The 27,641-nt window shown below is 46.2% G+C and overlaps 1 protein-coding gene across 1 annotated transcript; it reads right to left on the bottom strand.

The window, feature by feature from the left end:
* Positions 1-17,821: 17,821 nt before the first annotated feature.
* On the bottom strand, positions 17,822-18,492 carry LOC113564312. Its single transcript, XM_026980808.1, is given in 4 exon segments — positions 17,822-18,132; positions 18,135-18,175; positions 18,232-18,314; positions 18,316-18,492. Coding segments are annotated over 4 exon segments (474 nt in total). The 5' UTR covers positions 18,379-18,492; the 3' UTR covers positions 17,822-17,845.
* Positions 18,493-27,641: the final 9,149 nt, after the last annotated feature.

Genomic DNA, 27,641 nt, shown 5'->3' with positions numbered 1-27,641 from the left:
ATTTCTAGATCTCCCTGTCAGGCAATTCGTATTAAAACATGTTATGCATAGAGTATGTAGTAGGGCTTAATGGATAACTACTGCCTCTGTGAATTTAAGATTAATTATAAAATGTACTTATTGTCATATTTGCTTTAGACAGATTGTAAATAAAAAGAGAAGATTAATAAATATATTATATATTTGAAAAAAAAAAATAAAAATAATAGATGCACCATACACGCCAGATCTGAGCCATCCTTCGGCAGCCTTCTTCTAGATTGGTTTCCGCGTCCCATGCGCCTTTAAATTGGGTTTGGCGCGCTCGCCATTCCAGCACTTCGGATGGATCTGGATCTGGATCTGTGTGATGGGAAGTGGATGCATGCTTCAATAGCCGGCGGTTGCGGTGGGTTCTTCGGGCGGGCTTGGAGTGGGTGCGTTATGAGTGCCGCCATCGAGGACACGGTGCGAACGATGTTGAGTTTTAATTTATGCGCATTCGCATGCCATGTCCTCGATAAGTGTGCCTGAGTGTGTGTGGTGTGTGCGTGTGAGTGGGTGAGTGTGTGTGAGCGACTGTCTCGCGAGTTTTTCATCGACATTTAATTGAAAATAACTCAAGCGTGTCAGCAACGCACGCGGTTAATGAGCGAGAAACTCGAATGTCTGCCGCGACTTTCTCTCTCTACCGCGGTACGCCGCCCATACACCGATCTCTTTCGCCCCTCACTACCCGTCTCTGTCGTGCATACGACATTTTCTTATTTTTCCGCACATTCATTTTTTGCTTGCCAGCAGCACGTGAATGACATCAATGACAGTGAAAAGGCGTTTTTCTGCACTTAATGAGGGGGCGCTAGTGGAAAGAGAAAGAGAGCGCGAGAGGCTGCAGAAAGAGACAGCCAGTCACACAAACACACACACGCCGAGAAGCTAAGCAAGTTCTTGGCTTTTTATCTCTTAGGTATGCGTGCGACAACTTTATTTATGTGTCTGCGGAGCTGAGCCAGAAAAAGTGCAGATGGGCGAGGAGATGAAACTTAAAAGACATTTCCCGCAGAGTTTTTAGGGGTGTGTGCCATTAAATCGGCTGGAATATGTAGGTGAAGTCGGGATGAGATGCGGACAGGGATGTTCCCTTAAAGAGCTGTCCAAACTATGGGCATAAATCAGCAGTTCAGCTGCTGTTGGTAATCCGTGTACATAGAGGCCACAAAGCTGTGCAGGGAAATCAAGCTGCTTATGTCATTTGGTTTTTGCGAGTTTCAACAAGGGAAATGCCTGGAAAATGTTAGACACTTTATGCTTTTGCCTTAGTTTGACTACGAATGAGTGGAAAATACAGCTGCTCTTCAAAAAATTAAATGCTGCTCCTATTGCAGTGCATATGACTATTTGCAACGTAAAACCTAGCTTTATAAATCAAGTACGTATTGCTTAAATTGTTTGTATTGTAATGCATTCAAGATAATAATTAATACATTTGATGGCTCGCCCACAATTTGCATATTTTGCAATGCTTTCCAATGTAATGCGCCGCTCAGCCCGCCTGAATTCGAATGAAATAATTAGAATAATAATTGTTATTTCGAGCGGGCCACAGAATTCCATCAACAATTCATGCGAACTTCACTGGCCGAAACCAATTTGGCCGGCTGCAAGGGGAAATTGTGTGGGCCGCCATGGACCAAATTAAACTTTAGTTATTTATATTAAAAATTGTGCTTTATTGATGTGGTTTATATATGTACATGTGGCCCCTTTGCCCATTTTGATTTTGGCCCTTTTGTGAGCGGCAGTGGTTTAGTTATTTTTCCACCCACCAGCTGTTACATGCTGGGAATCCCCATTCGGGCTTCAGTTAAATTTCTTTCGTATCACACTTCGCTTAACTTGACCTTTTTTTTGGGGGCTAGTTATGTGAGCTGGGAGCTGGCCATGTGTTTGCCAATTTCCTGGCTACGAACGAGTTGACCGCAAAAAGCTGAGCCAAAGCCAAATACAAAGCACGAATGGGAGCAAATAAAAAGCAAACCCAGGCAATCAACAAATACATTTCAGCAGCACCTTACGAAAGTATTTCAACCTTATGCTGACCAAATTTTATCGCATTTGACACACACCCACATATATTGGCACATGGCATTGATTTTGGCTTTTATTAGCTGCTCACAACGAGGCGGCGAAGGCCGGGGGGAGGAGGCGTGGCACTTGGCTTCATCGCCCCTTTCCAGCGGGCGTTTTCCGGGACGAGCTTCGACTGCAATTGCCGTAATCCATTGCCGGAGTGGCGGAGTGCCGGAGTGCCGGCATGCCGGCTTGGCGGGGATCACGTCCAGCGGCGCTTGCCGGGAGTATATCTTTTTAAAACATTGTTAAAGTTTACCCCCCGCTTTTAGATAGTCCCCTCTGCAGCTTCGTCTGCTGCTGATTGGCAACCCTTCAACCGGAGCTTTTCGTTGGTTTGCTGTACTCGAAGGCGGGCATATCTGTTCCAGCCCAGTTTTGCCCAGTTACATTACTACAACAGAGTATTTATCATTAATGGGGAAGCACAGAGCAATGCGAAATTGATAAAAGAAAAATGATTTCAGCATTTCCCAAAGACGCCGCTCTAAATTCGTTCCCAAACAAATGGGTATTGCCAAACTTCCTTTGCCAATTTCGGGCCAAGAGGTATTCGGGAGCCGTTCACTTTGGGTGTCTGGCTTTTTATTGAATTCGAGTTCAATTTGTTTTTATTGATTTGCCATTTTGCACTACCCCAGAGATGTGACGGAAATTGTCAATGTTTTACAATAGTTGCGCAGCGCCAGCCCCGAGTTGCTTTGCCCCTTGTTAACCCGCCAACGCGACCCGGCTACATCATCATGGCTTTTTGAGTTTTATGTGCACTTGATAAAATTTCAATAGTTGAATACAGCCCTCACCCCGCACCCTCCCCCCTCCGATTGTGCACATCTTGTTGTTTTACGCTCGCGTTGCCTTTCGGGATTGCCCTTAGTTTTATGTGATATTAAAATTGATAGCAAATCGCTGCTGCAACGCATTTCAAGTACTCACTTTTGCACCCAGCTCCCATCGCAGCTCCGTCTTCCTTTTTTATGGCTTTGAGCTGTGTAAGCCAGCGATGGCGCTGGGCAAATTGTTTTTCCATGCGAATTTCAATAAGGCCAATTCCATATTGCGCATACGCACTGCCTGCCGAGGAATATCACTATGGCATGCTTTATGCTCGACTGGCGTGGCTTAGATTTTTGTCTTCTGCATAAAGGCGTAAAGAAACTGAGGCTAAAGCATTCGGCATTTGGCCACCAAGCCTTTTCCTTTAATCTTTAAGTAATTTCCGACTAATAAACAGCTTGGCTACTTGATACGATACTTGCCATCTAATTTTGCAGCCAGCAAGGGCAGTTCGCCACTTTAATTGTTTCTTTGGGACAAAACAATGATGGAGCAACAATGGCCACGAGTCACATATGGACAGTTTCGGAGCGCTTGACTAATGCAATAAAACACAGACAATGTGTGAAGTTGAGCGTTCGAGTTTCCGAATGCATTTCCATTTTCCAATGCACGGCTGCACACACAGCGACCAAAACAAAGAAAACGCACAAAAGCCAAGCCCCCCGCCCCTTCGTGGGCGTGGCTGCGTGTATAATTTGCGATTTATGTGAGCTATGCTGACAGCAGTCGCGGAGTTGTGGGTAGCCGGAAAAGGCGGGAAAAGCGGGAAAAGCGGGTAAATGCAAACAACAGGGGCTAACACGTGCTCCGCGCCATCTAATGCGACTGAAAGACACCTACACGCAGGACCAAACACAGACACACACAGGAACAAACACACACCGATGAGCAGCGGGCAGGGGGAAGTTGCACAATGTGTCAAATGTCATATATGTGTCGCTAATAAATTCCCTCAAATGTTTCAATACTCGCACGCCTGCCAGCATAATAAAAGGATCCCTCGCACTTCCCATTTCAGCGCGACACTGACAAACTGCGAATCTATGGCGACATAAGCAGACAGCCGGGTGGATTCCCAAAGGAAGGCGAAGGACCTCGCCTGGGCACGGAGAAAAAGGCAGCTCCTGGAACTCCAATTGGAGCTATCGAGTTTTAGTTATAAGATGGTCATGAGGGAGCTGTCATCAAAAGCTGGCTTGAACAGATTTCTGATGATTCAAGGTAATCTTATAATTTCTTATAATTATATATATTAATTATTTTGATTATTAGAGGGCATAAAGTGTTTATGCACAACGAATTTCTCGAGTGTATCTGGGAAGTGAAATATTAAATCAGTTGGCGGAGACTCGTCCCCCGCCGCCCTGTGCCTTCCAAATGAATCTTAAATTACCAGCACATCCCGCTGTCAATTGTAGTGCTGTTGATCGGATACAAACCCATCATGGCACGCACAAGCAATTGGGGAGACCCCTTTATTCATGGGACTCTGTGTTTTACTGCTGTGGCCCAGCTAAATTGACTTGGGGTCCCATTCAGTGCTCAGCCCACGAAGCGATTGTCAAACCAAAGACTTTAGAATCTGGAAAAGCAGGAAAAGCGTTGGGAAAGCCATCTTTCTTTCGGGATGTTCAAGCTGGAAATCAAATGCCACTGTGAGCTCTTGCCTGTGCCAAAACTCAAAAGTCGCACTAAATGGCAAATAAATGCATAAAAATGCTGCACGGCAGAGGAGTTCAAAGCCATTAGGAGCACATATGAATATTTATAGTATCTGTTTATAAATAAATCGTCAAGTAATGGCAGCTGCGCAGGACCAGCCAAATGAACTGCTGCGAAAGACATCGGCCCTACGTGGAAATATGGCTGTCTGACTGTCTGTGGCCCAATCCGGATGGGTCCAAGGCTTTTGTCATTGAACTCGAAGTCGCCGGAGTCGCCGGAGTCGGCGGAGCAAGGAAGCCTTTCGCGGATGGAAGGGTGCAGTCAGCAGAGAGGTTCAAATCTATTTAATTGCAAAATCACAGCCAAAATGGGCAGCGGCGCTTGGCCGTTTGGCTGAGTGTGGGATTGTTTTTCTCCGCCGATTCCGACTCGCTTCTTGGCTGCGGATCCGGCCCGAAAAGCCGGATCCGTGCCAGAAACCTGAGCCGGATGAGCGGCCAGCGGCGCTGCCAGCGTCATCGTCAATGCAATCATCATCTGGCCCACTCCCGCTCCAAGGCCCCCATCTTGGCACCGGCTTGCTGCGGAACTGGGCAAATCACCCGTGCCGTGCCCGTGCCCAGGCTCGCATGCCCAGCCCGTATCCCGTATCCCGTATCCGTAAACCGGCATTCCGGCTACGTTCGCCCGTAACAACAAAAGTGCATAAATTTAATGCGCATTTTGGCAAGCGATGCGACAACGTGGCTCCATGTGCCAACTTCTGGGCCCCGAGGACAGTCGGACACATCTCTAGGCCTGCTCCTCCTCCTGCTCGCTCCTCCTGGTGGGCTGGCCCACCAAATTAGAACCTCCCCACACGACTCCGTGAAATTCTATGCATTTCCGTGTTGGCATTTGTCGCTGGTTCATTGTGTGAACTCGGCGGGTGAGTGGCACAGTGGTTCGGGACCAGTTGAAAATGGGTACTTGGAGAAAGCAGCAATATCAATAACTCTTTAGGTGGACCAAAGTACCTTGCAAGAAAACCTACTATCCCATTAGAAAGTTAATGTAGTAAGTAAAGTAAATATATTCCGGGATCTTTCCATTTCCCATTTCTATTGTGAGGCATTGTTATTTTCATTTCCCTGCACTTTCCACTGAGAGCGCAGTAAAACCACGATGCATTTCGGTTAACGAAGAGCAGCGACTTTCCACTTGACATCGCTCAAACCCCGGCGCTGCCCATTCTCCATTTCTCTGGGCACGCCTCCCTGTCTCCCTGTCTCCCTGTCCGCCTTTCTCCGCATCTCCATTTCTCTGAACTATCTCCGGACGGAGGCCCACGCTATATGCATTATAATTTGAGTGGCATGTTGAGAGTGGCTTTTGTTTTGCTTTTAATTAGATTTACATTGGCCACTTTTCAGTTGCGCATCCAGTCTCGGCCGCCGCCAAATTTTCCCCCGGCCGGCAGGAGTTTTCCCCGGCCTTTCATCAAGTCTGGCCTAACTAGCAATGCGCTTTGTTTATTTTGGCGCCTCCTGCAGCTGCCATTTGGCCCCCACAGCTCCATTCCCCGCCCACTTGTCATCTTGGCCTTTTTCGGCTGGTCTTTGTGTTTTGCAGAGTTATTTTCAACAGCTTCACGTTTTGCACTTCCGCTTTGTGTGTCACTAATTGCTTTTGTGTTGCAGTATTTACAATTGTTTTGATTCATTTCGGGGGAGGACACCCACCCGCCTCCCCAATGCCCCCTGCTGCTTAATTAAATGCACTTTGAATGTCCTGTCTGCACTTGCCCGTAGGCATTTTGCGTCGTGTTCTCTCTAATCACATTCTCTAATGAAATTTAATGAAATCCCCCACTGCACTATTGCCGCAGAGGAAACAGACAGGCGGAGGATCAGGCTCGAATAAATTCAGGGAGGGAATGGTAAGTATCCCCTCTTTAGGCATGAAATCCAGCTCATATTAGAGCCTACAAAAGGGGCAAAGGCTGGCAAAACAATAATCACCTTTATCACATTATCCAAAGCATTTTCTTTAGAGACACTGCAAGAAATTTTGATAGCTCCCTGCGAAAGGATAATTATAATTTTTAACTTCATACAGTTTATTCACTTTTTTAGCCTGTCTACATGTTTGATTATTCTATCCACCCTCTTTTGCGCCCTTTTGCATAAGTCACAATAAAATACTCTTTATTTTTAGGTGATTAAAGGAAACAAAAACTCGCCACTTCTTCGTCACCATCGATTTTAGTTTTTCCTCGAACTCACAACTTGCAATTTAATTAGTTGCGGACCAAACTTAAATGAGGAGTATAACTCAACGCTTTTTTGAATGGTGCGGCATAATAAGTGAAGCCAGAATATCCAGTCGCTGATGAGGCTGCTAATTCAAAACCGGAAAAGCTTTTAGCCAATTTACATAAATTACCCTCAGCTCAGTCCGAATCGTCTGGCGAGCCATTTTTCTCTGGGCCAGCTCCAAGTCGCCACCCAACGACATCTTTAAAGAAATTAATTAATGAAATGTTGATTAACTTTTGCCAGCCAGCCGAGTTGAGTTCCGCCCATCCCCCATCCACCATCCACCATCCCCCATCCTCCGCCGGAGCAAACTCTGGCCGAGATTTATGTCAAGGCATTTATCATGGCTCGAAAGGAGTAAACAAGTCCAGGGCGTTGCTGGCTTCCCGAGGAGCAGCCGCATGGGCGTGAGCATAATCCACAAAATTATGCGCACTAAAGCTATTTACAATTCGCAAAATGTATTTTTAAAATGTTTACGGCCGGAGCTCGGCTTGGTCTCGTTTTGTGAGCCAGGAACTCCGAGCTTCCGAACGGGTTGAAATGACGTGGGCGTGGGCGTGGGAATGGTGTCCTGATGGCTCGTCCTTGTCTGGGGCTAATTAGCGTGACTGCGCCAAAAAAGCAGTGACATTTGCAGGGGTCAGCTGATAGAAGTGGATGCTCGGAAAAGTTGGACCACGGAACATCTAATGCTCATCCACAGACAGTTGGCTGGTTTTTGTTCAAGTTTTTCCATCTTATTGCTTCCGAATCGGGTTCCAATTAGCGGAAAACGACTTGATCCTCTCCAGTTTAAAGGTTTTCGCTGGAGGAACACCCGCCAGATTGGAGGCTCCATTGGCCTGGTGATTTAGGCGAATGGCTTGGAGCCAATGTGGCGCATCTGGCCAACAAACTCTTGTTCCAAATGGCTGTTGTCGTCCAGTCTGCCAGGGTAACAGATTATTTCGACCTTATTCCAGCATATCCCAAATTTTGTTTCCCATGTCCTCAATAATAGAGGAGAGCTTACTGCAGGTGATTAAAAGTATAACTCGATGATTTTAATTCACTGCTTAAGTATCAAGTTACCATTTTGCACTAAATCAGAGGACGTGGCTTTAATGGCCAGAGTGCGAAGTGACCAGCCTGCACAAAGGGTATTTAATAGCACATTTGGCTTCGCGCGGCGCATCTCGCTGTAATGCGATTAATCATTGTCCTTTGGATTGTTTTGAGGGTCGCCGAAGGAACTCGTCATGTTGGCCTGGTTGTTGCTACTGTTTCGCCTGATTGATTTATGTTCCTAAGCCCATTGTTTGGGGCCGCAGCGGGGCTGGTGGGTGTGTGCCGTCCGAGAGGCTTAATTAGTTTGACCCAGGTGTTTGCGAGGCAAATGGCCGAAAGGAAAAGGTCTCAAGCTACAAGGGCTATTAGTCAAAGTCGTGTGATAAGTCACAGCGAAAGGCTTACGGCTTCCAGTGGGATGGAAAGGGAATGGGAATTGGAATGGGATTTGTCGCGGGTTGGCTCTGATTATAGAACTGCGTAAAGAATGGTTGGCCAATAAAGCATTTGTGACGTGCGATTCATACCTTTTGTGCGCCCCCATAAATAACGTGACACAATCTATGGCAAAAACATTATTTGGCAATAAAATGGAAATCGATTCGAGCCAAAGTTGACAAATGGCAGGCAAGGAACAAATGGAGCGCCGTAAGAAAAATAATATCGACTATCAAGGATTCCCATGCCGCTTCCTCTGCTCCTGATGCCTCCTGATGCCCCAACTCCACTCCGAGTCCTGGCTGCTGTGACAATTTACATGGCCCAATTGCAGTTTCCCGCTTTTCCCGCTTTCACCCTTCCCCGCGCCGATGGCTTTTCCATTCTACCAATTGCCCTGCCACGTCGTTCAAATTGAAATTTTTCCATAAAAACCCACAGACACACTCACTCGCAGGACACACGTATGTGCGGATGGGACATCCTTTTGTGCTCCGCTCCCTTTGTACTTGTCATTTATGAAAATTTGTTTATTTTCGTAATGCTCCATTTGCAAATGTAGCCAAAGTAAATATTGCAGTCGAGATGGAGCGGCATGGAGTTTCCCTGGCTGAGTTATTTTTTATGGCTCTGACTGCGGAGCATAATTCATGCGCCTTTTGTTAACATTTACATGACCCCATTGCCCCCTAGATATTTATTGGTTCAAATATGCTGTCGCATTATGAATGCGCTGGAAAAACACATACTTCTGTTGATTTAATTAAACAGAGGTGCGTTTTTTACGTGCGCTGGCATTATAAAATATGTGGGATTGTACATTCCATTTAAATTATGGCCGCCATTATTATTACTGCTTTTTGTGATCGGCCTTATTTGCCTTCAAATTTAATTAGACGCGTATGGGCGTTTCGAAGAATTTAATCAATTTCCATTCTCCATTTGCCTATTAATTATAGATCTATGTTTTTTCCACTTCCGCTGAAATATGGTTATACAACTTGTACGCATCTATTTTTTCCCTTCCCTGGAAATACAAAAATCCAACAACAGCTTTTAATCTCATTACTAGAAGTATGCCTTTTTTAATTTTTTGGTTTTTGTATTTTGATTAAATATTTACTATTGGTCATAAATTCTCGTATAGCTTTAATGCCGTGCATTGTAGCATAAGCTTTCAGCAAGGACATGGCGGCAACCACACCAACATTTGAATTAATTGGCAATTAATTATAGTTTGTGCTAAATGGGCCGGCATGGCGTTGTTTGTGCCAATAAACTTGTATTTGATCAACGAAATTAAACTGTTTTGTGCGCACATTGTTGGTCTTGAAAAATGTAATTGAATTGCCAAATGCATATATTTATGGAGAAGTGGAAAATTTTGCTAAGGAGGGCTTAGATAAGGATCAGGCTGTTATTGGTTATCAAGGTAGATTGATTCCGCTTCTTCCCTCTGCCGTTGGAATGACAAATATTCCAGCCCCAAAATGCTTAAATCATTGACCCAAATAGAAAATGTCAAAACAGAAAAAGCAATAAGGGGCGCTTCCGCCAGGCATAGATTTTTAATAAATTTCCATAACCAAAGTTAGACAACTACCCGGCATTTCCACTCGCTTTCCGCCACCAAAACAAAAAGAAAGCCAGCAAGGCAGCTGTAAACATATTTCCCATATTACGTCACAGTGGCTTGTCACAGAGGACAACATCCAATGATGGCAAGGCAAGGAGGCGAGCTGCCTGCCATAAACAACAAGCACCAAAAGGACAAATAAACAAACAGCAGTTAAGGGCTGGGAAAGGGAAATGGGGTGGGAAAGCGCGGGGAAACCCGCCAGCGAGCCATAAAAATAGCTGAGGCCAAAAGCATTCAAACTTATGCTGGGACAGAGCCACCGAAAGCTGGATCGCGGATGGCGCTTATATTTTATTGCTATTATCCTGTTTACCCCATGTTTACGCACACACACAGGCGCACCAACAGGAGCGCACACACACACAGAGCACATGTTCCGATCTGCGATGGTGTGCGAATTAGTTGTGGCAGTCAAATGAGGGGTGCCTCGCATTGTTATTTCACATACCCTTTCCGAGCGGGTATAGCCGAGCATAGCAGTGCCTTATGACCCATATCATAAATTATTTCTTATCTGTGATTGTTTTGGAAAAAGGAAATAAAGGGGTTCCCAGATTTCCCCGTACGCCTCAATAAAGCTTTAAAAAAAAAAAAAAAAAAAAAAAAAACTTAGCTGACCAGATTGCACACATAATATTACAATATCCATGAAGCCTCAATAAAGATTTAAAAAAAAAAAAAAAAAAAAAAAAAAACTTTGTCTTGGAAAAGCTGACCAGATTGCACACAAAATATTACAATATCCATGAATTTCTACCTAATCCAAGTTATTACCATACTTGTCAGAAGAGTATCCGATTTCCCACTACTTTCCAAAAGCTCCTCCCCTCAACTTTTCCCTCTTTTCGCTTTCGTTCAATTGAAATGGACAAGTGGGGCCGGTGGGCGGATTGAGGATTGGAGATTGGAGGGGTGGAGCCCTGTAGTTTAGTGACGTGTTTATATTCACGCACATATGGAAACCCGAGTCAGAAGTCGCCGTGTGCTTTTTACGAGATGTCCTTTATTCGCCAGTCGAGGGGGGAAAAGTGCTAGCCTTGTACCTTTTCTCAGTGCTCGAGTTGCGAGTTGGTCAAAAGTCACTTACTGGCTAAACAGCCAGCGAATCGGGCGAAAGTCCCCATTGTTCGCCCCCTTTGTTAGACTTCCACTTGGGGTTAAAAGCATTGAATATCTGGGGAGACGACACTGTCATATTTTCAAATTGAGTGTACAAGTGCTCTCCCAAACTTTCACGTATGTGTGTTGGGTGGAGCGGTGGGTGGGGCGTTTGTTAGCTTTAATAAACATTTATATGACTTTGGCTAAAGTGCTGCATGCTTCTGGGGCAGCTGGGCTGGGGCGAGCAAATAAATTACGTCGCCAGCATCTAGGAACAACAAATCAAGTAATGCATGCATAAATTCAACAATTTCCACAAGTAGCCAGGCAAGTAGCTGAAAACTCCCCCGCCCCCAGCGCTTTCCACCGCCTTTCTGCTTTTCCAATGACTCGCTCTGTAATTTATGACTTGCCGCTGGAGCAACCGCAAAACCAGAAGCTAGAGCACCACCAGCACCACCAGCACCACCAGCACCACCCCACTATAACCAATGACAATTTTCGGAACAATTTTCGCGAGAGATAGAAATGTGGGGCGAGGGAGCGGCGGGACGGCTCAAGAAGTGGCCAAGAATGCGGTGGCTGTGTGGGAAAATTGTAAAATTGTTGAAATATAAAACTTTCCGCTGCATAGCGAGCTAACGATGTGGAAACCTGAGGAAAGTTGTGTTATCAGTTTCAGGAGCAACAAATAAATTTACATTTAGCACAAAGGACGAGATGCGGCCGTCTTGCCACCAAAAATTATGACCAACTGGGCCAAGGGCTGCACTCGGATCCACTGGAGTTCCTGGCCAGCTTTGGCTTGGCTCTTTAAAATGAAACGAAAAACACAACATTTGACTGAGTGGTTCCACCTTTCGCCTCCAAAACCTCTAGGATATCGAATGCTGTGCACTTATGAGTACTGCGGCAGTCGGAATACAGTGATAAGTGGTGTTTTGGTTATAGAATCAATTTCCCCTCCAGCCGTGCAATTTCCGAAAGCAATAATTATGCCAAGTGTCAATGCAAAAGGCAAGGGAAGACCGCAAGAACGGAAGGCACTGAAGGGAAAGAAAAACTATCCTTCCAGGTCTGGGCCCGCAGATGGGGGAGTTTCCCAGCCACCCAGCCATCCAGCACAATTAATAACGTTTTGTGTGTGTTTGGCACAAATCTCGAGCAGAGCGCTATAAATCCTGGAGCATTTAATTCGAACAATAGGGAAAATAATTACGAGTGCCGAGCACGTGAGTCGAGGGCACTTGAGCGGTTTGGGCACAATTGCCGGAGTGGAGTGGATGTGAGTACGGAGCCCGGATAAGCCGTGAAAAAATTACACCACCGAAGAAGGCTCTGAATCTCCGACGGACTGACGGACTGACGGACGGACGGGCTCGTCCGACTGACTGTCAGCCGGAAGCAGCTACAAAGTACGCCCTGTGCGCCAGTCGCCCACTGGCAAGTGGGTTTACTTGTCAGGCAGTTAATCTAACCCATCACGAGCCATCCAGCCATCCAGCCATCCAGCCATCCAGCTATCCAGATATTCCAGTCAGCGGATGGCGCCGTACACCAGGTGCAATTAAGAATTTTGCACGGAAGCCAAGTCAAGTCAACATGCTGGGAGGGAAGGGGTGGCAGCGGGGATTTCAGCTAGGCTTCCTACACTGCAACTAAATTCATGCAAATGTGGCTGAAAATAGCTCTCCTAAGGTCTTACCTCGGCATAACTAAGCCCGCATTAGTTGTTAAATTAATTATATTTATATTGTATAACATATATTAATTCATACTGATTGTTGCAGTATTTGAAAAATGATTTCTAGATCTGTCGAGCACTCGACTTGCCAATAATTTATGAAGTAAGCCCGAGTTTGTTTGAAGTGCAAACTCTCAGGTATTCATCGCTATCTTGCCACCTCGCGATTGCTGCGCTCCACTCCTTTGCTCGTTTACTATTCATTGTAGCGTGCCATTAAGATTTGTTGTTTGAATACATTTACCATTTGTTAGTGCAGCGCCCAGGACGCCCAGTGCCTCTGTGTGTGTGTGTGTCTGTGTGCTTAGTAATCCTGTGTGTCTGTGTATCTGTGAGCCGTGGGCGTGTGTGTGTGTGCGTGTGCGTGTGTTGGCTTCTGCACTCACAGCAATTATTTACTCGCGCTTAAAGCTAAAAGGCTTTAATTGCACGATTATTTGTCTTCTTCATTAGGCGAAACACGCAAATCTCAAAGGCGAAGGCAAAGGAAAAGGAAAAGGCTTTGAATTAAGCGGCTGATGGGCGAAGTGGGGCTTGAATGGGGGCGCGGCGGGGGGTGGAAGGGGGGAGGCAGACAATGTGGGCGTGGGTGAGTTTGTGTGAGTGCGAGACAGTGGGCGCCATAAGTTTAGCAAGGGAAATGCCTTCGATGATGGCAGCGAGGTGAAGTTGGTTTGATGAGGGAAGCGCTTTGGAGTGGGAAATGCTGCAAGGGTGCCTCAAATATCTGTAATTAAAATGCTGTTTCTGCGAAGGGAGCTTAGGAGTTTTGCATTAAAATAAAGCACCTAAATAATAAATAAACCTTGAAGTACCACAAGGTCCAACCGGATAAATATATAGTAAGTATCTTGTATCTACAAATGGCCTCGCTGCAACTGACGCCCACTTTCGACACCCGCCGCCGTGCACTGCGGACATGCCACAGGAGCAGCAGCACATATTCAGCGAAAGTTTCTAAATTATTGCAGAACAAGCAGTCAAACTTACAACGCAGGCAACATCAACGCCACCGGCAGCCATCAGCGCAATTTGTGCCAAGAGTATCTCGTTGGCTCGTGGTGCTAAATGCGCTAAATATGTATTGGCAACAACGGGAACGGCCACGGTGACGCGACTAGGACAATTAAAAGCACACCTTTTGCAGTCGCCCACCTGCTCCTCCATAATTGACGAGCCCTCCGCCCTGCGACCTGCGACCTCCGACCTGCGACCTCCGACTTCGCGAGCTCGACAAAGGGAAAACAGAGCGAAAATCCTTGGGCGTTGCAATTCTGTGGGCGTGGAATGGATCACACTACAACAATGTTCTAAGATCTTTAGCAGTTAGTGATGCCCTGCAAATGAAACTACTAATAAGTAGCATGCAGTTACTTGTGGTAAATTCCTAATTAAATATCTATCAAGGCATTTGTAAACTGTTTATTGGAACTGGTATTTGTATTTGCAAGTCAAAATATTTTCTGTCTCTGCACGAGCTGGCAAAAAGGAATTTAGCCGTAGCGCCGAGTGTTTTATTATGTAGTTTCAGTTGTTGGAATGTGTTAAGGATGCCGCACGTGCTACCGCCTGCCCGCCAGTTCCACTTTTTGTATTACTTCGTGCGCGAAATTAAGCCAAAGCTAAAGTTTTTGGGGCGCGAATGGGGCGGTGGGTGGCGGGTGGCGGGTGGCTAAATCGGAAGCCAGCGCCAAGGCAGCGGAAAGAAAGTCGCCCTGCCCGCTCCGCCGGCAATCAAAGCGCTGAGTCAGTTAGTCAGACATATTGGATCGAGCCGCGGAGGAGGGGTCAGATAAGCCAACAGTTTCGGAACGGTCGCTGCCAATTGCATGATAGTCGGGGCTCCAGCTCCAGCTCCAGCTGGCTCCGAGACAATGTAAGCGGACGGAATCGTTGAGGACACCTTCGACCCGACTCCCGACCTCCGACCTCCGACCCCAGCTCGACCCGAACGAGCTTGGTGCGTGACTAGCGGTATTTAAAGCCGCCGGAAGCAGTTCCAATTTAAGTTGCAGCCAGGGGCTCGGCTGGAATCGGGCTGAAATATCGAATGGGTCTGGGCCGTGGTGCAAAACGCCAGTGGGCTGCATTCATTAGGCTGACTCAGCCTTCGGCAAGCTTAAAGACTGCTAATGCTGTTGATATTTCAGATGCTTGTGCCAGCCAAAGAAATCACTTTCGAGTGATACCATAGATAGAATGCAGTAAATATCTTTAAGTGAAAACCCTGCAAGCCTCGATAGCCTTAGCAGCTTACAGTAATAGGATTTAGCTACAACTTGCAACCAAATACATGCAGCTCAGTATCTAAGCAAACAAAAACGGGCTCAATATTTTAATAGGCATAATGTGGAGCTGGGGAGTGTAAAGTTCCAGGAATGCTGACATCACAAACGATGCCGCATGCATGCTCCTTAAGAGCGCATGATTGCGATTCCATCTGGCATTATCCTGGCCCAGAGAGTCTAAGCCGAAATTGCTGCCTCCCCGGCTTTTTGGCAGAAACTAATTTAAGTGCGAGGCCAGCGGCGGGAGGCAGCCACATCATTAGGTCGAGGACGATGGCGCAGTCGAAGCCATTTTATTTGTTTAAGATTTCGTTGAAGATGCAGCGCTGCTCGTGGCGAAATTAAAACTGCTGGTTTGGGCTGACTTGGAGATACGGATGGAGACGCGAAGATGCAACCGCTTGTGCGAAAAACTTTATCCTGCTGGCTTTTGTGGGCACCATCATTATACGCCCAACTTTGATTGAGGCCGCCGCTCCATTCGGGCCTGCGTTGTCAGTCTGGCCGCCTCACTGGGGGCATATTATGCCAATCCCGACTCCGCTTCGAGCACTCCGACTCCGCGGAACCCGTGGATCCTATGGATCCTGTGGCATCCGCATCTAGCCCCTCGATAGACGACTATTTACACAGGCTGTCGCGCAGCAAAGTTTCCCGCATGCGGGAGATCCGAGTTTTGGGGAAACGGAAAGTACACTGCGAGAATATGCATCCTCGAGGTAATGATTGACCTGAGAACTCGGACTTTCATTTGACGAACTATCCACACCAAAAACTCCCTTTGCAGGCAGTAAAACTATTTTTGCGGCTTAAAAATCTGCGAATCATGTGTCTGAAAAGCATATAAACATCATACATCATGTTTTTTCACAGTGCCTTACAACACACATCAAATTGGAGACCCCGCAACTTTTAACGCACCCGCATGCATTTCAGCTTGCGTCAAATTGTTGCAAATAAAACGCAGCCCCAATGGCTTCCAATTCCCGCTTCCCAGAGCCCCGGTCCCAAATTTATCCCAATTCCCCTGACACCCAGCCGGTGAATCAGCTCGTAATTTCTTTAATAGTTCTTCCCCAGTAGTGGGGACTCAAAGGCGGGAAAGTGGGGCAAAGTGGGCGGGAAGTGGGCGAGTGGGCTAAGTGGTTGTTAGCATGCATTCTGCACGGCGGGCGTGGTTCAGGTTAAAATACTTGTGATAATTTATATGGCCACCCGCTTGCCCCGATCCCGGAGTCTATATATGAGGTTCTATATCTATGGAGCGTTGCAGCAGATTGCGTTTGCTTGTTAAGCGCAGATTTGTCAATTAGGCTGACGTTAACGGGCTAAAACGACGCGGGAGCGGAACTTTTGATGGGCCACTGAAAACGGTGAAAAAAGAAACCTGTCTGATCCCGAATTTGGTTACCCATCAAGTTGAATTATCACGGGCATTGAAGGGAAATGGTTTTGGAAAATTGGATGCCAACAAAAGAGGACGCTCATCATAGTTCATGGGTTCAAATCCATTTCATTAGGTTTGCAAAAGTTTAAAACATTCTAGATTCAACAGGAATTTGTTGTGTAGTAAGTTCGGTCCCAGTAAAACGAAAACTACCCTTTAAAAAACCCCTAATCTCAGTGCGGATGCCACTGATTGCGCCGACAATACAATATATTTACAGGGTAAAGGAGAGCGAGAGTCGCGGATTTTTCGGACGGCAGGATACCAATCCGATTTGTTGTTCGGCGGGCATCTAATCAACCAAATTTAGTGTCATTTCAGCGCAGCGTGTGCGTGCGACATGTAAAGAAGCATTTTTGCAAGTATCAATGACAGACAGGACGCTGCGGGTGTCATCAATTTGCGTTTGTTTCGCCCCTCTGACGTCCTCGGCCCCTTTTGCCGCTGATTTGCGCTGATTTTGCAGCCGCTGCCAGGACACAAAAATGCACTGCGAAAAAGATTTGGAAATGTCGTTCCATTAGTTGAAGATAATCAGATAATGCAGAACAACACAGACTTCCAATACATAAAATCGAGTAGATAGATATTTTTCGATAGATTTAAATATATAATTAAATGACTGCTTATCCGTTTGAAATACATATATTTTGCAGTGCCCGCGACAAGAGTGCAGGGAAAAAAACATAAAATCCATCAACGGGTTGAAATTGCAACATTCAACAAAAAGCTTCCCGGCAAAAAATGGGATAACGGAGCCAAAGGACGACATGCTGATGCTTCAATGCTGATGTGGGGTGGTGGGGTGGTGGAAAGGAAAGGGGGTGGGCTGCTGATGACGCTGCCACCCGTCAGGCTGCGTGACTCGAATCCCAGGCCAAGGCGTGTCCAAAGTAGATGCCGCTTAAAAATTTAAATTGTATTTGCGGGCGCTGGGTGGCGATGATTCGGCAGGTGGTGCACACTAAATCATAGCAAAAAATTTGAGGGATCCGGTGCTTAATACCCTCTAGCAAGCCATTAGGTGCAACGCATGCGGGAATCTGCAGCTTATAGCCTTGTTGCACCATTTGTGGCGCCCAACCTGGGGCCTAGACCCATTTTACGTTTCACATGTGTGGTTAGCGCGTTTAAATTTAACCACTCCAAATAGAGAGAGTATTTTTAATTATTCTGCGAAATTCCTTAAAGAAAAATGCGGTTTTGAGTATCTTTGCTAAATGGGTGCTATGTCCAGAGACTAATCCACTCCTCGGTTATCAGTGGCAGCCCAACCACTCCAAATACTGAAAAAAGGCACCTCCGCCCCTTAACCTTAACGAGCCACAAGCGACACTTCGTAGCGCCTTTGGTTCCCATGTAAAAAATTGCACATAAAAATTGCAAAAGCCTTTGCGTTTTCCATGGCCGCCGGATGGTGGTTTAGGTGGTTGGGTGGTTGGGTGGTTGGGTGGTTGGGCGCCATGCGGCATACTGAACTGTCTGAAATTCAATCGTAGATTCCGGTTTCGGGCTGGAAAACGAAAGGTGGAAGCCACCCGGGCACGGGCACACCTGCTGATGAGTAAATCTTAAGTGCAATAAAGAAGGAGACGCAACAAAATCCAAAGTACGTGCAGCTGAACCCGGTCGGAGAGCCCGGAGAACATGGAGAGCTAACCTGGCTGCTCGGAGGATATTCCCGGATCCCGGATCCCGAACCGAACTGAACTGGGCGTACACTTACTTAGTGGGATTTTGGTCGTGTTCAAAGTTTCCATTCTTTTAAGTAGTACACATAGTACGTACGTATATACGCCACCGAGTATACAGGGTTTTTTTGTTTTGCTCCACTTTAACGTTAAATCGTAAATTTTGCAAAAATGAAAACTTTGAAGCGCCTACGTGACGCACTGAAGTAGATTTTATACCCCCTGCTCAGGTATGAAAGTAGTTCGCCGGATTGCGGGCGCAAAAGTTACGCAAAACTCAGTGGCAAGTGTTAAGTGCGTTTGGGCTTAGCCAGCCAGGAGAGACGTCTCAGTTCTAGTTGCCGAGCCCTTCCCCTCCAGAATTTTCCGTGGCCCTTGCCACCCACAACCCGCAGAACAGCTAGTTAGCAGGAAAGCTTTGCCGCAGCTGAAGTTTCTGAGTTGGCAAGAAAATTGCAAAGCTATTGGATGGAAGAAGTTGCCATAACAATGACCTGAAGGAGTTTCGCAACTGTTTAAAAGGTTTGGACCCCGCGATTCAGCCGACCCGAGGGCAAAGGTCAAGCCGCTTTCGCGAACTTCTGCTTGAAAACGCCAATGAAAAATTGGTATTAAGGCTCAGGTATTTAGAGGCATTACTACCTTAACTTCCCCTATTCATTATTGCAAATACTATATATTATTAGGTATGACTATATATTATTAGGTATGTTACGGCTCATAAGCTAATTCAACTTGATTGTGTTTTTCATTTAGAGTAATTATTCTAGTAGTTTGACTGCCATTTGCTGGGTAACAATTTCATCCAACTATATTTACCTGAGGTTTGATATATGGTTTTCCCGTCTGCTCCCTCAAATAATGGCAATAATTTGCATAAATAAGACATAATTCACGGCACTTTATGCATTCCCACCTCAGTCTATACAAGTGCACATCTAAGATTTCGCATGCGACATATGGAGCCCTAACCAAAAAAGTCGTAAAATAAAGCACATTCTGCTTACCTTCTCTCCATTCGTATCTCGCTTTATGCAGATTGTTAAATTTTCAAATTAAATTCCGGATATTAACGTATCAAGTGCTGACCCCGGACATAATGCTGCGAGTCTAACAAAGGGATTTTTGCATATTTACTTAAATAAAACCATTTTAACGATTTACGGCGCAAAATTTCATGCATTTCGTGTCCCGGTCTTTATGAGTGTGTGTAGCTTAAGCCCACACGCGCGCGTGTGTGTGTGTGTATCTGTGTGAGTGCAAGTGTGTGCGTGTGTGTGTGTGTTAGAGAGCATGAAAGGCCCTTGACCAAGTAACCATAAAGCATGAAGCATGCTGCAAATAAGCAAGGCTAGACAGTCTTATGGCCAGGGATGTGGTGGGTGGCGGGTGGTTGGTGGGTGGTGGGTGGTGCTGGGGCGAGAACCTCTTAGGGTGGCGGGCCTCCTGGTCAGGATACTCCGTGAGCTTTATAGGGCCTCCAGCCTCGCTCTCGTCCACTTCTGGGCCTTCCAAGTTTCGAGTTTCATGTTTCGTTACGTTTGCGTTTTGAGTGGGCGGCGAGCGAGGGAGATAGAGCGAATGGGCGGCGGAAAAGTGGGAGGGGCAGGTCGGTGGGGATGTCGCTCGTAGCAGGAAACATGAAATTTTAATAATGTTTATAATGCCAAAAGGATTTGTTAGCCGACGTCGACGCTGCACACCGAGCTGCATGTGGGCACATGCGAGGGCGGTTTTAAGAATTTTTTTTAATTTAATAAAAATAATAGGAAGCATATGGAAGCTCATAAACATATGGAATATATAGAGTATATAATATGCATAAATGAGCTTGCTTGCGAAAATCCACAATGAAATACCCAACTCAAACTCAGATTTGGATTTAGATATACTTGAAGAAATCCATTGGAATGGATGGCAGGCAAAGTGTCCGAGCGACCCTCGCTAACACACAAGTGCGCCAGGATGCTGAGTGTGTGTGCGTGTGTGTGTGTTTACTTGAACGTACATTGCCATTAAGCGTGGTCGCCGCTGCCCCGCCATTTCCACATGCATATCCTTATCCACATCCACGTCCACATCCAAGTCGATGCCCAAAGAGGCAGCAATGACATATTGCGCTGCACAAATCCGCAAACAAACTTTATATGAGTGCCGAAGGATAAGAACAAACAAGCTGCGCTTGCAGCGCCACTGACACACATACTCGTATGGTAGAGTATATCTGAATATAACTGGGGCGGTGGTCAATTCCATTCTGATGGCAATGATGACGAGGAGTCGGGTTGTCAAAAGTCGAGCTCAGCTGAGTCCGATTCAGTTTTCGATGGCTCGACCTGTTCGGTTGTGATGGGCTAAGCAAACATCGGAGCCACTTGTCCAACTGACCGCTTCAGGATTCCAGTTCTTCGACACTGCGCGAAACAAGGAGCCTGTTGGCCACATTAAGCACAGTTTACAGCCGATAACCTGCATTAATGTCAAAAGCGAAAGGCCCATTTCGATGTACAAGTATTAGTTCCACACATTTTCCGAGTGCCCCCGTATGAGGGAAAGTCCTCCAGTGAGTAAACAGCCCGAGATGTTGACGTCCTGCCCTCCAGCTGCACTCTGTTTAACCAGCACTTCCACTTCCACTGTCGATATTGAAGCGAGGCTGAGATTTTGGAGATTTGGCCGCGGGTCAGTGAACCGCGTGATTTTAGTGCTGACCTGGTCGGAATATTTGGCCGTCTTATTAGCTCCTGAGCAGCGAAGTGGTATTAGGACCCGCAAAGGGATGCAAATGGCTTCGCCACCTTTTGCTGTCTCGTGTTTATTGAGATCTCGTTTTACGACTTTCGGTGTAAAATTTAATTAGGCAATTGCCTGACAGCACACGGGTGGATGTCCTGCTCGAAAAGGATATCGCACACAGAGCGACAAGCCAAAACTCAGCATCCTTCATGGCGCTATAAGTTGGGTTAACTGAAATATCTTTATTTTATGCGGCAGACAAGCAGACTGCCACCGGAATATGTCAAGCCTGCATGAAGGATATTGAGTTGGAAAAACATAAATGCACACGTTAATCCTTGAAAATATCTGAACGAAATAAACATTTATTAATGCAGTTACAGTTAATTGAAAGTATTTTAGGCAATCCCCTTGCCTTGTGTAACTGGCATAATTTACTGAAATAGAGGAGATCTGGGTGTTCGACTAGCACCAAAGTGCTGTTTCCGAGCTGCACCATATCTTTTTATCGACTGAGTCGAGGCTTTAAAGTGCTGCCTTGGCAAAGGCAAAGTCCCCCGTTTCCATCCGAAATCCCCATTAATATTTTGCCAACTTTTCGGGGCTCTGCTCCTTCCGTGGCCCATCCGATTGCGAGCCTGGCAAAACAAAGCAATTTCCTATCTATCAGATTAAACTATAAATTTTATAAAGTTGACTGCATATTCACGGCAATCGAAACGTAACGAATTTAAATGGCCGAGCGGCGAGGAGCAGGGCGACAGAAGTCAAGAGGCCAAAAGGACCTCCCGGGTGCGGGGCAGTCGAAATGAAGCCCGAAGCGATTTCGAGAACTCAATGGCTTGAATTTTATGAGTTTTGGCGCTCGTCGCCAGCTTCCAGTTCTCCAATCCCCGGACTCCCCCGTCCGATTCCGCTTCCTACCCAATTGTTGGTTGTTGGTTCTTGGTTCACTGGGAGAAAAGGAGTGTTTCGTTAAAGGGATGCAAAGTCGTAGAAGTAATATTACGCGTGTGTGTGACAAGCTACCTATTTCAAGGACATACTAGTCCCACGGAACTCGCTCTTTTTTGCATTGATGCTGCGCAGGGGGCTTTTCTCTCAGTGGAGGCTGCAATGCTCCCCCTCCTGGTGGCGTTTGCTCTGCGGCCATGCCGCGACATTATCGACTCTTGGGGACTTAGAGCCGCGAGCACTTCATTTGTGTGTGATATTTTTGGGAGCCGGGTTGCCGAAGGGTGGCACGTGTCGGGGCAATAACCATGCTGGCTAGCTTTTCGCTCCTTTTTTTGCTCTGCCCCTAAACAACGCAACTAATTATCGGCCAGGAGGAGCGAAGAAAAAACCCATTTTCTCGGCAGCTCTTCGGTTCGCTTTGCCATTAACACAAGTTATACATTTATTGCTGCTGTTTTCATTTTTGGCCAGTTATTGTTGGGCCTTTCAAAATGTCCCCTTGCCGGCATCCCGTTTAATAAAATCGAAGTGGGGTTTCCCCTTCCCAAAAGGGAAGCCCCGCGCTTTGATTAGCGAAATTAGCGACAGTCGCGAGGGAAGTTTGTGGGGCTTTCTGGTCGGAGATGGGATTCTGGGGGTGGATTTGTCCCCAAAACTTGAGCGCTGAGTTAATTAGCAAAATTGTAGCAGCAGATAGCAACCGGAGAGAAGTTTTTAAAGCAATCTACAAGCGTAAATTGTAACTTTTGACTTTTGTCTGAGTTTGGGAATGTGGAAAGTCCCAGAGATGGAAGCGTGATTTATATGGGCTAAAATGAATTTTACCATTACTATGAATTCAACTTTCAATTCATACATTTGAATGTATTAGAACGACTTTATTTGCTACTGTAACACACATTAATATATTTCCCCTATCTTCAATTCGCTTAGAAACAAGCAAAATACATTTATTTTATAACATTTTCTTCGCTTGACTGTGAGCTGGCTCCCATCGCTAATTGCTCCTCGCAGGGGGCGGTGGGCGTGGCGGCGAGTGGAAGCAAGACCCTTGTAATTTGTATATGATAAGTCATTGAGCTGCCGCCTTAGCGAGGGGCGCTTGAGGGGTTCCGCCCAGATCGCTGGCTATTAATTTGAGCTTAGTTCTGCGGCGCTCGACAACAAAGTCAGATGAAAGCTGGCAAATTAAAGTTAAACTTGCGACGCCCGCCACGCCCACTCAATTATGCAGCGCACACAAATACCCGTTTATCTGCGAGTGTGCGTGTGTACGGGTGTACGGGTGTATGAGTATGGGTGTGTGTGCCTTAGTGTTTGCTTTGTTGTTAAATATTTCGTTTCCGCCGGCACAAGTCGAGCTCCGTTCGCTCGCTTGGTATGCAAAACGAGGCGCTGCCAGTGTCAGGACTTCAGGACCTCGTCCTGCGTTGGCAATAGTTGCCGCAGCCCAAGAAGAACTGCACAGCAGCAGGAGCAGGAGCAGAAGGAGGAGCAGGAGCAGGAGCTATCCGCATTGCACAGAAGTGGCGGGCATAAGTTGTTCCTGGGCTGCTGCTTCTTGCTCTGGTTCCTCTTTCCTGGCACGCACACTTGCCAAAGTCGAAAATTCAATTTCCTGTTTTTCGTGTTTGTATGTGAGCAAACCCATTTTTTCGAGAATCCCTTTCCGTCGATACACTTTGAAAAAATACGAAACAAAAATAAGAGCGCTCGCCAAATTTGGCCTTGCTAAATTACATAATAGATTCGTGGAAAGGTTTGTGACAGGAAAAAGGAAACTAGCTGAGTACGGGGTATCTGATAGTCGAGGAACTCCTGTTATTTATTTTCTGTAAAGGTAGGAAATGAAATGTAAGTATCCTGGCTCCTAATATAATTGTATTTTTCATAATCTATTCAAATGCCAAAGATGAGTAAATCCTACCATATCCTTCGGAGCACTGGAAGCAACAGCCAACAGGTGGCGCCCTAATATAAGCCTGCCTAACAGGTAAGCCACTCGACTTTTTTGCGAGTGCACTGATGCCCCGTCAGTCTCCTTGTTGTGTGTTGGTTTCCCGGCGTTTTGCATTTTGCATTGTATTAGACGTGCATTTTGCATGCCCAGCGTGAAGTGTGTGCCGTGCGAGAAGTCGGCGGTGGGGTCCTCGGTGCAAAGGGACTCGGAGGAGCCCAAAGCCAGGCGAAGGACGCAAGATCTGCTGCGCTGCTCTGTTTTCGGCTCCTTTCTCCGCGGGGGCACACACGCGAACCACTTCCGGCCTCTGGGCCATATGCGTGCCACCATCTCCCTGTCCGTTTGGAGCCCCATTCCACTTCTGACCCCGCAAGTGTTGGCAACGTTGGCCAAAACAATTGTTAGCCCTTGACGCTCGAGCCAAAAGCGACCAGCAGGCGTTGCAGCACTTTTCAGCGCAATTTTTGTATTAGAAATTCATTTCCACAGCAAACAAGGCGTGCGGAGGTCCGGGGCGTGGCAGCAGATGGTTGAATGTCCTGGCCAGCGGATGCACTGCTATCAGTAAGTCTAGCGAAGGCAAGAGTTGTCCTCGGAGTGCAGAGAGTTGTCGTGGACTAAATTTACTCATGTCATCCATAACAGGAAGGGAGGAAAGCGGGGCAGTCTGGAACACCCAGCCAAATATTTATTTTATTTTCAACATTAGTACACGACCTCCGGGTAAAAATAAACTTTACATGTAAATAATAAGAAAGTTAAGTTAAGTTTTAGTTACCGAATTTGCTTTAAAAATAAGAGGAGCTACAAGAATTTGTTGGTACTTAAGAAATAAATGTCTTGTTATATTTTGGTCAGTGCACACATTTCTTAAGTCGAAAAGTGATCATACGCCTTGCCACAAATATATCCGTCCCACAACATCCGCATATTTATTTGCAATTAAAATCAATTTATTTATAAGACTCGTGACGTTTACTTGGCCATGCCAGTCAGGTAGTAGGAAGGGGTATTTCCCTAGAACACATGAAATAAGCGCACTCGTGCTTAAAGTTGCCGGTAGTTCAGTCCCTTATTTTTTGCAATATTGGAGACGCCGCAGGACAGGTAACTAAGGCAGTAAATGACAGTAAATGATTGAACTGGCCCGCCCCGGCCAGTGACAAAGTAAGTCCGCTTACGTGACCCAGGACCCGGGAACACAGTCTTCCGGCAGCCCGACCAGGGTTCCCACATGATTTCCAATTCCGTGCAGGTAAAAATTCTGGCGCTGAAGATTGCAGCAAAAAGCCGGAGCACGATGCCAAAGCCATGAAAAAGTGGGAAAGCAATTCAGATTACTGCAAGAGGGGCACCGAAGTTGCAATGAATTGAGCTGTGGCAGCGGCGAGCTCACTAAAAACACAAAAGCGGGATGAGAAATCCACCAACGTGAATTTGAGTTAAATGTAAATATCCACCAAACAGTAACCTAATCTAGTTGAAAACATACTAATAATAAGCCTTTTTTCTCCTGCATGGTCACACTAAAACTCTTACGCCGCTTCGGCAACACTGCGCCGATAAAACTACTATACGCCGCATATAAAAGCCATTCCGCTATACTATTTCTTCAAGTGTGTGAATTATGAAATATAACTGCTGTAAGTTCGGAAGCGGACGCCAAGAACAATGCAAGGAGGAGCTGGGCACGTGCCAGGTCCAGGATTTGGCCCCACACCAGCAAACGAACCATCCATCATCATCATCGTCATCTTCGGGCTTCGGGCTTCGGGCTTTGGGCGTGATCATCCTCATCGAAAGGAGAGCCATTAGCTGGCAGCTAGATAGCCCACAAATCTGGACACTTTCTGCAGCTTTCTGCAATTGCATTTGGGAGCTAAAATTCACGCTTGAAATACATCACCATTGTTCGCGACTGCCAACCCATAACATGGCTGCAATACGTGACGGCAATTTGGTTGTCATTATTTTGTGTGCCAGGGGATCGGCGATTTCAGCGTTCCCAGTAATCAATGAAATTGTCACATAATTGTGAGGCAGCCATAACTGAAAAGAGCGAATGGCTGGAAAGCGTTTACTAACAATGCCAAGGAAATTGTGCTCTGCGAAGTGCTCTGAATGGTTTCAATTGTTAGTGGCAGGCGCCGGAAAAGCGTTGAGCACATTATGAACAATATAGGCATTAGCTAAGTAGTTTCATTTCAGCTAGAGCTTGGAAAGGGGTTAATTATAAGCAGGTTATTTGAACATGATTGAATACCAAACGATTTCGTAATTACCAAATGTATTGCTCTATACATCCTTCTAAGCACGGAAATCTCTACCATTCAGTGCATTTGGTATAAGTTGGATGCTAAGCTTGGTCACTTGGCCACAAGTTTGACTTCATATCAAACCGCAAACTGAGCGTCGTGAGCCCACGAAAATGACAAACCAACAATACTTGTATATATCCACACTTTCACAGCCAATTTCTGGAGCAAGATGGAGTTTTATGGCCACGCCATTTGGAAAGCAAGTGGAATTCATATGTACATACAAAGCAGGGAAGGAAGTAAGGTAGGAGGCGATTCGTACGCATATTAATATGTCAGAATTTTTGCATGCGCTGCACAAACAAAACGTATAAATTCATGAGAGCCGAAAGCGATTTAGTTAATCCGCTAAATTGCCTGAATTCGATGAGCGAGCGGAGAAAAGAGCGGGAAAAATTGGAAAATCAAGCCGAGTGCAAATACTTGGGCCTGCGGTTGGAATTGGTAAGCCCCAACATCGCAACGTATATTTCAGCCAAACACACACTCCGGACCACATAAATAAAATGAAATAAAGGGACGCCAAGCCGAAGGCATAAAAATTTCATCGATTTCCGGTTAAAGGCAAATATTGTAACCATAAATATGAGCTCACTATAAACATCGGGCGGCTGGCTGTGGAGGGTTAAATATGTGTGCAACGTGCGTGAGGGTTAACCGTGGCAAGGGGGCGGGTGCCGGGGTCGGGGGCCGTGGGCGTGGCACTTTCACGCCAATGTGGCGATAATGCGATTGCTTTCGGCTTTGGCTTTGGTGCGCGCGATTACATTTCGATTTGATTTTGATTTGCTCTGGCATCGCCAACGACATCGGCGTTTTTATTTTATTTTCATTTGCGCGCTGCCGGGAGAGACAAAATTTAAATTGTTTTTCCCATTGGCATCGGCAGAAAACAAATTCTAAATAAAGTGGGACGTGACAAACGATATTTCCTCCAATCCGATTGCAACGAATTGGGACTGAGCTGCTCTCGAACTTTTTGCACAGAACGCGAGTGCTGTTGCAAAGTAGTCATTTTCTAAGGGCTCACTTCAAATAACCTAATAATAAAAGGAAGATTTATAAGTTAGTTCTTTGTAGAGCGCATTCCTGCAGCCATCTAGCCGATCCATTTACTTAAAGCCACATTTTTGGCACGCATATTTGTTTACCACTGTGCTGTGCAACAATAGCTGCGCGTTTTCATGCCACTTTTAGACTTTTAGGCAAATTGCAGAAGCAGAAACCAAATCGGATGAGGATCCACCCGGAGCCCGGAACAGTTGGCGGCTATGGCTGTGGCTGTGGCTGCCAGGCAACCGGAGCAATCCAAACCAATACGGCTAAGTGCCCGGGAGGCAATCACTTCCCGCAGTCGCAGT

This window comes from Drosophila erecta, unplaced genomic scaffold (genome assembly GCF_003286155.1).
Source record: "Drosophila erecta strain 14021-0224.00,06,07 unplaced genomic scaffold, DereRS2 tig00000092-arrow-pilon, whole genome shotgun sequence".
In the NCBI taxonomy this organism is placed as follows: Eukaryota; Metazoa; Arthropoda; class Insecta; order Diptera; family Drosophilidae; genus Drosophila; species Drosophila erecta.
This window is presented reverse-complemented; position numbering and strand designations above follow the sequence as displayed.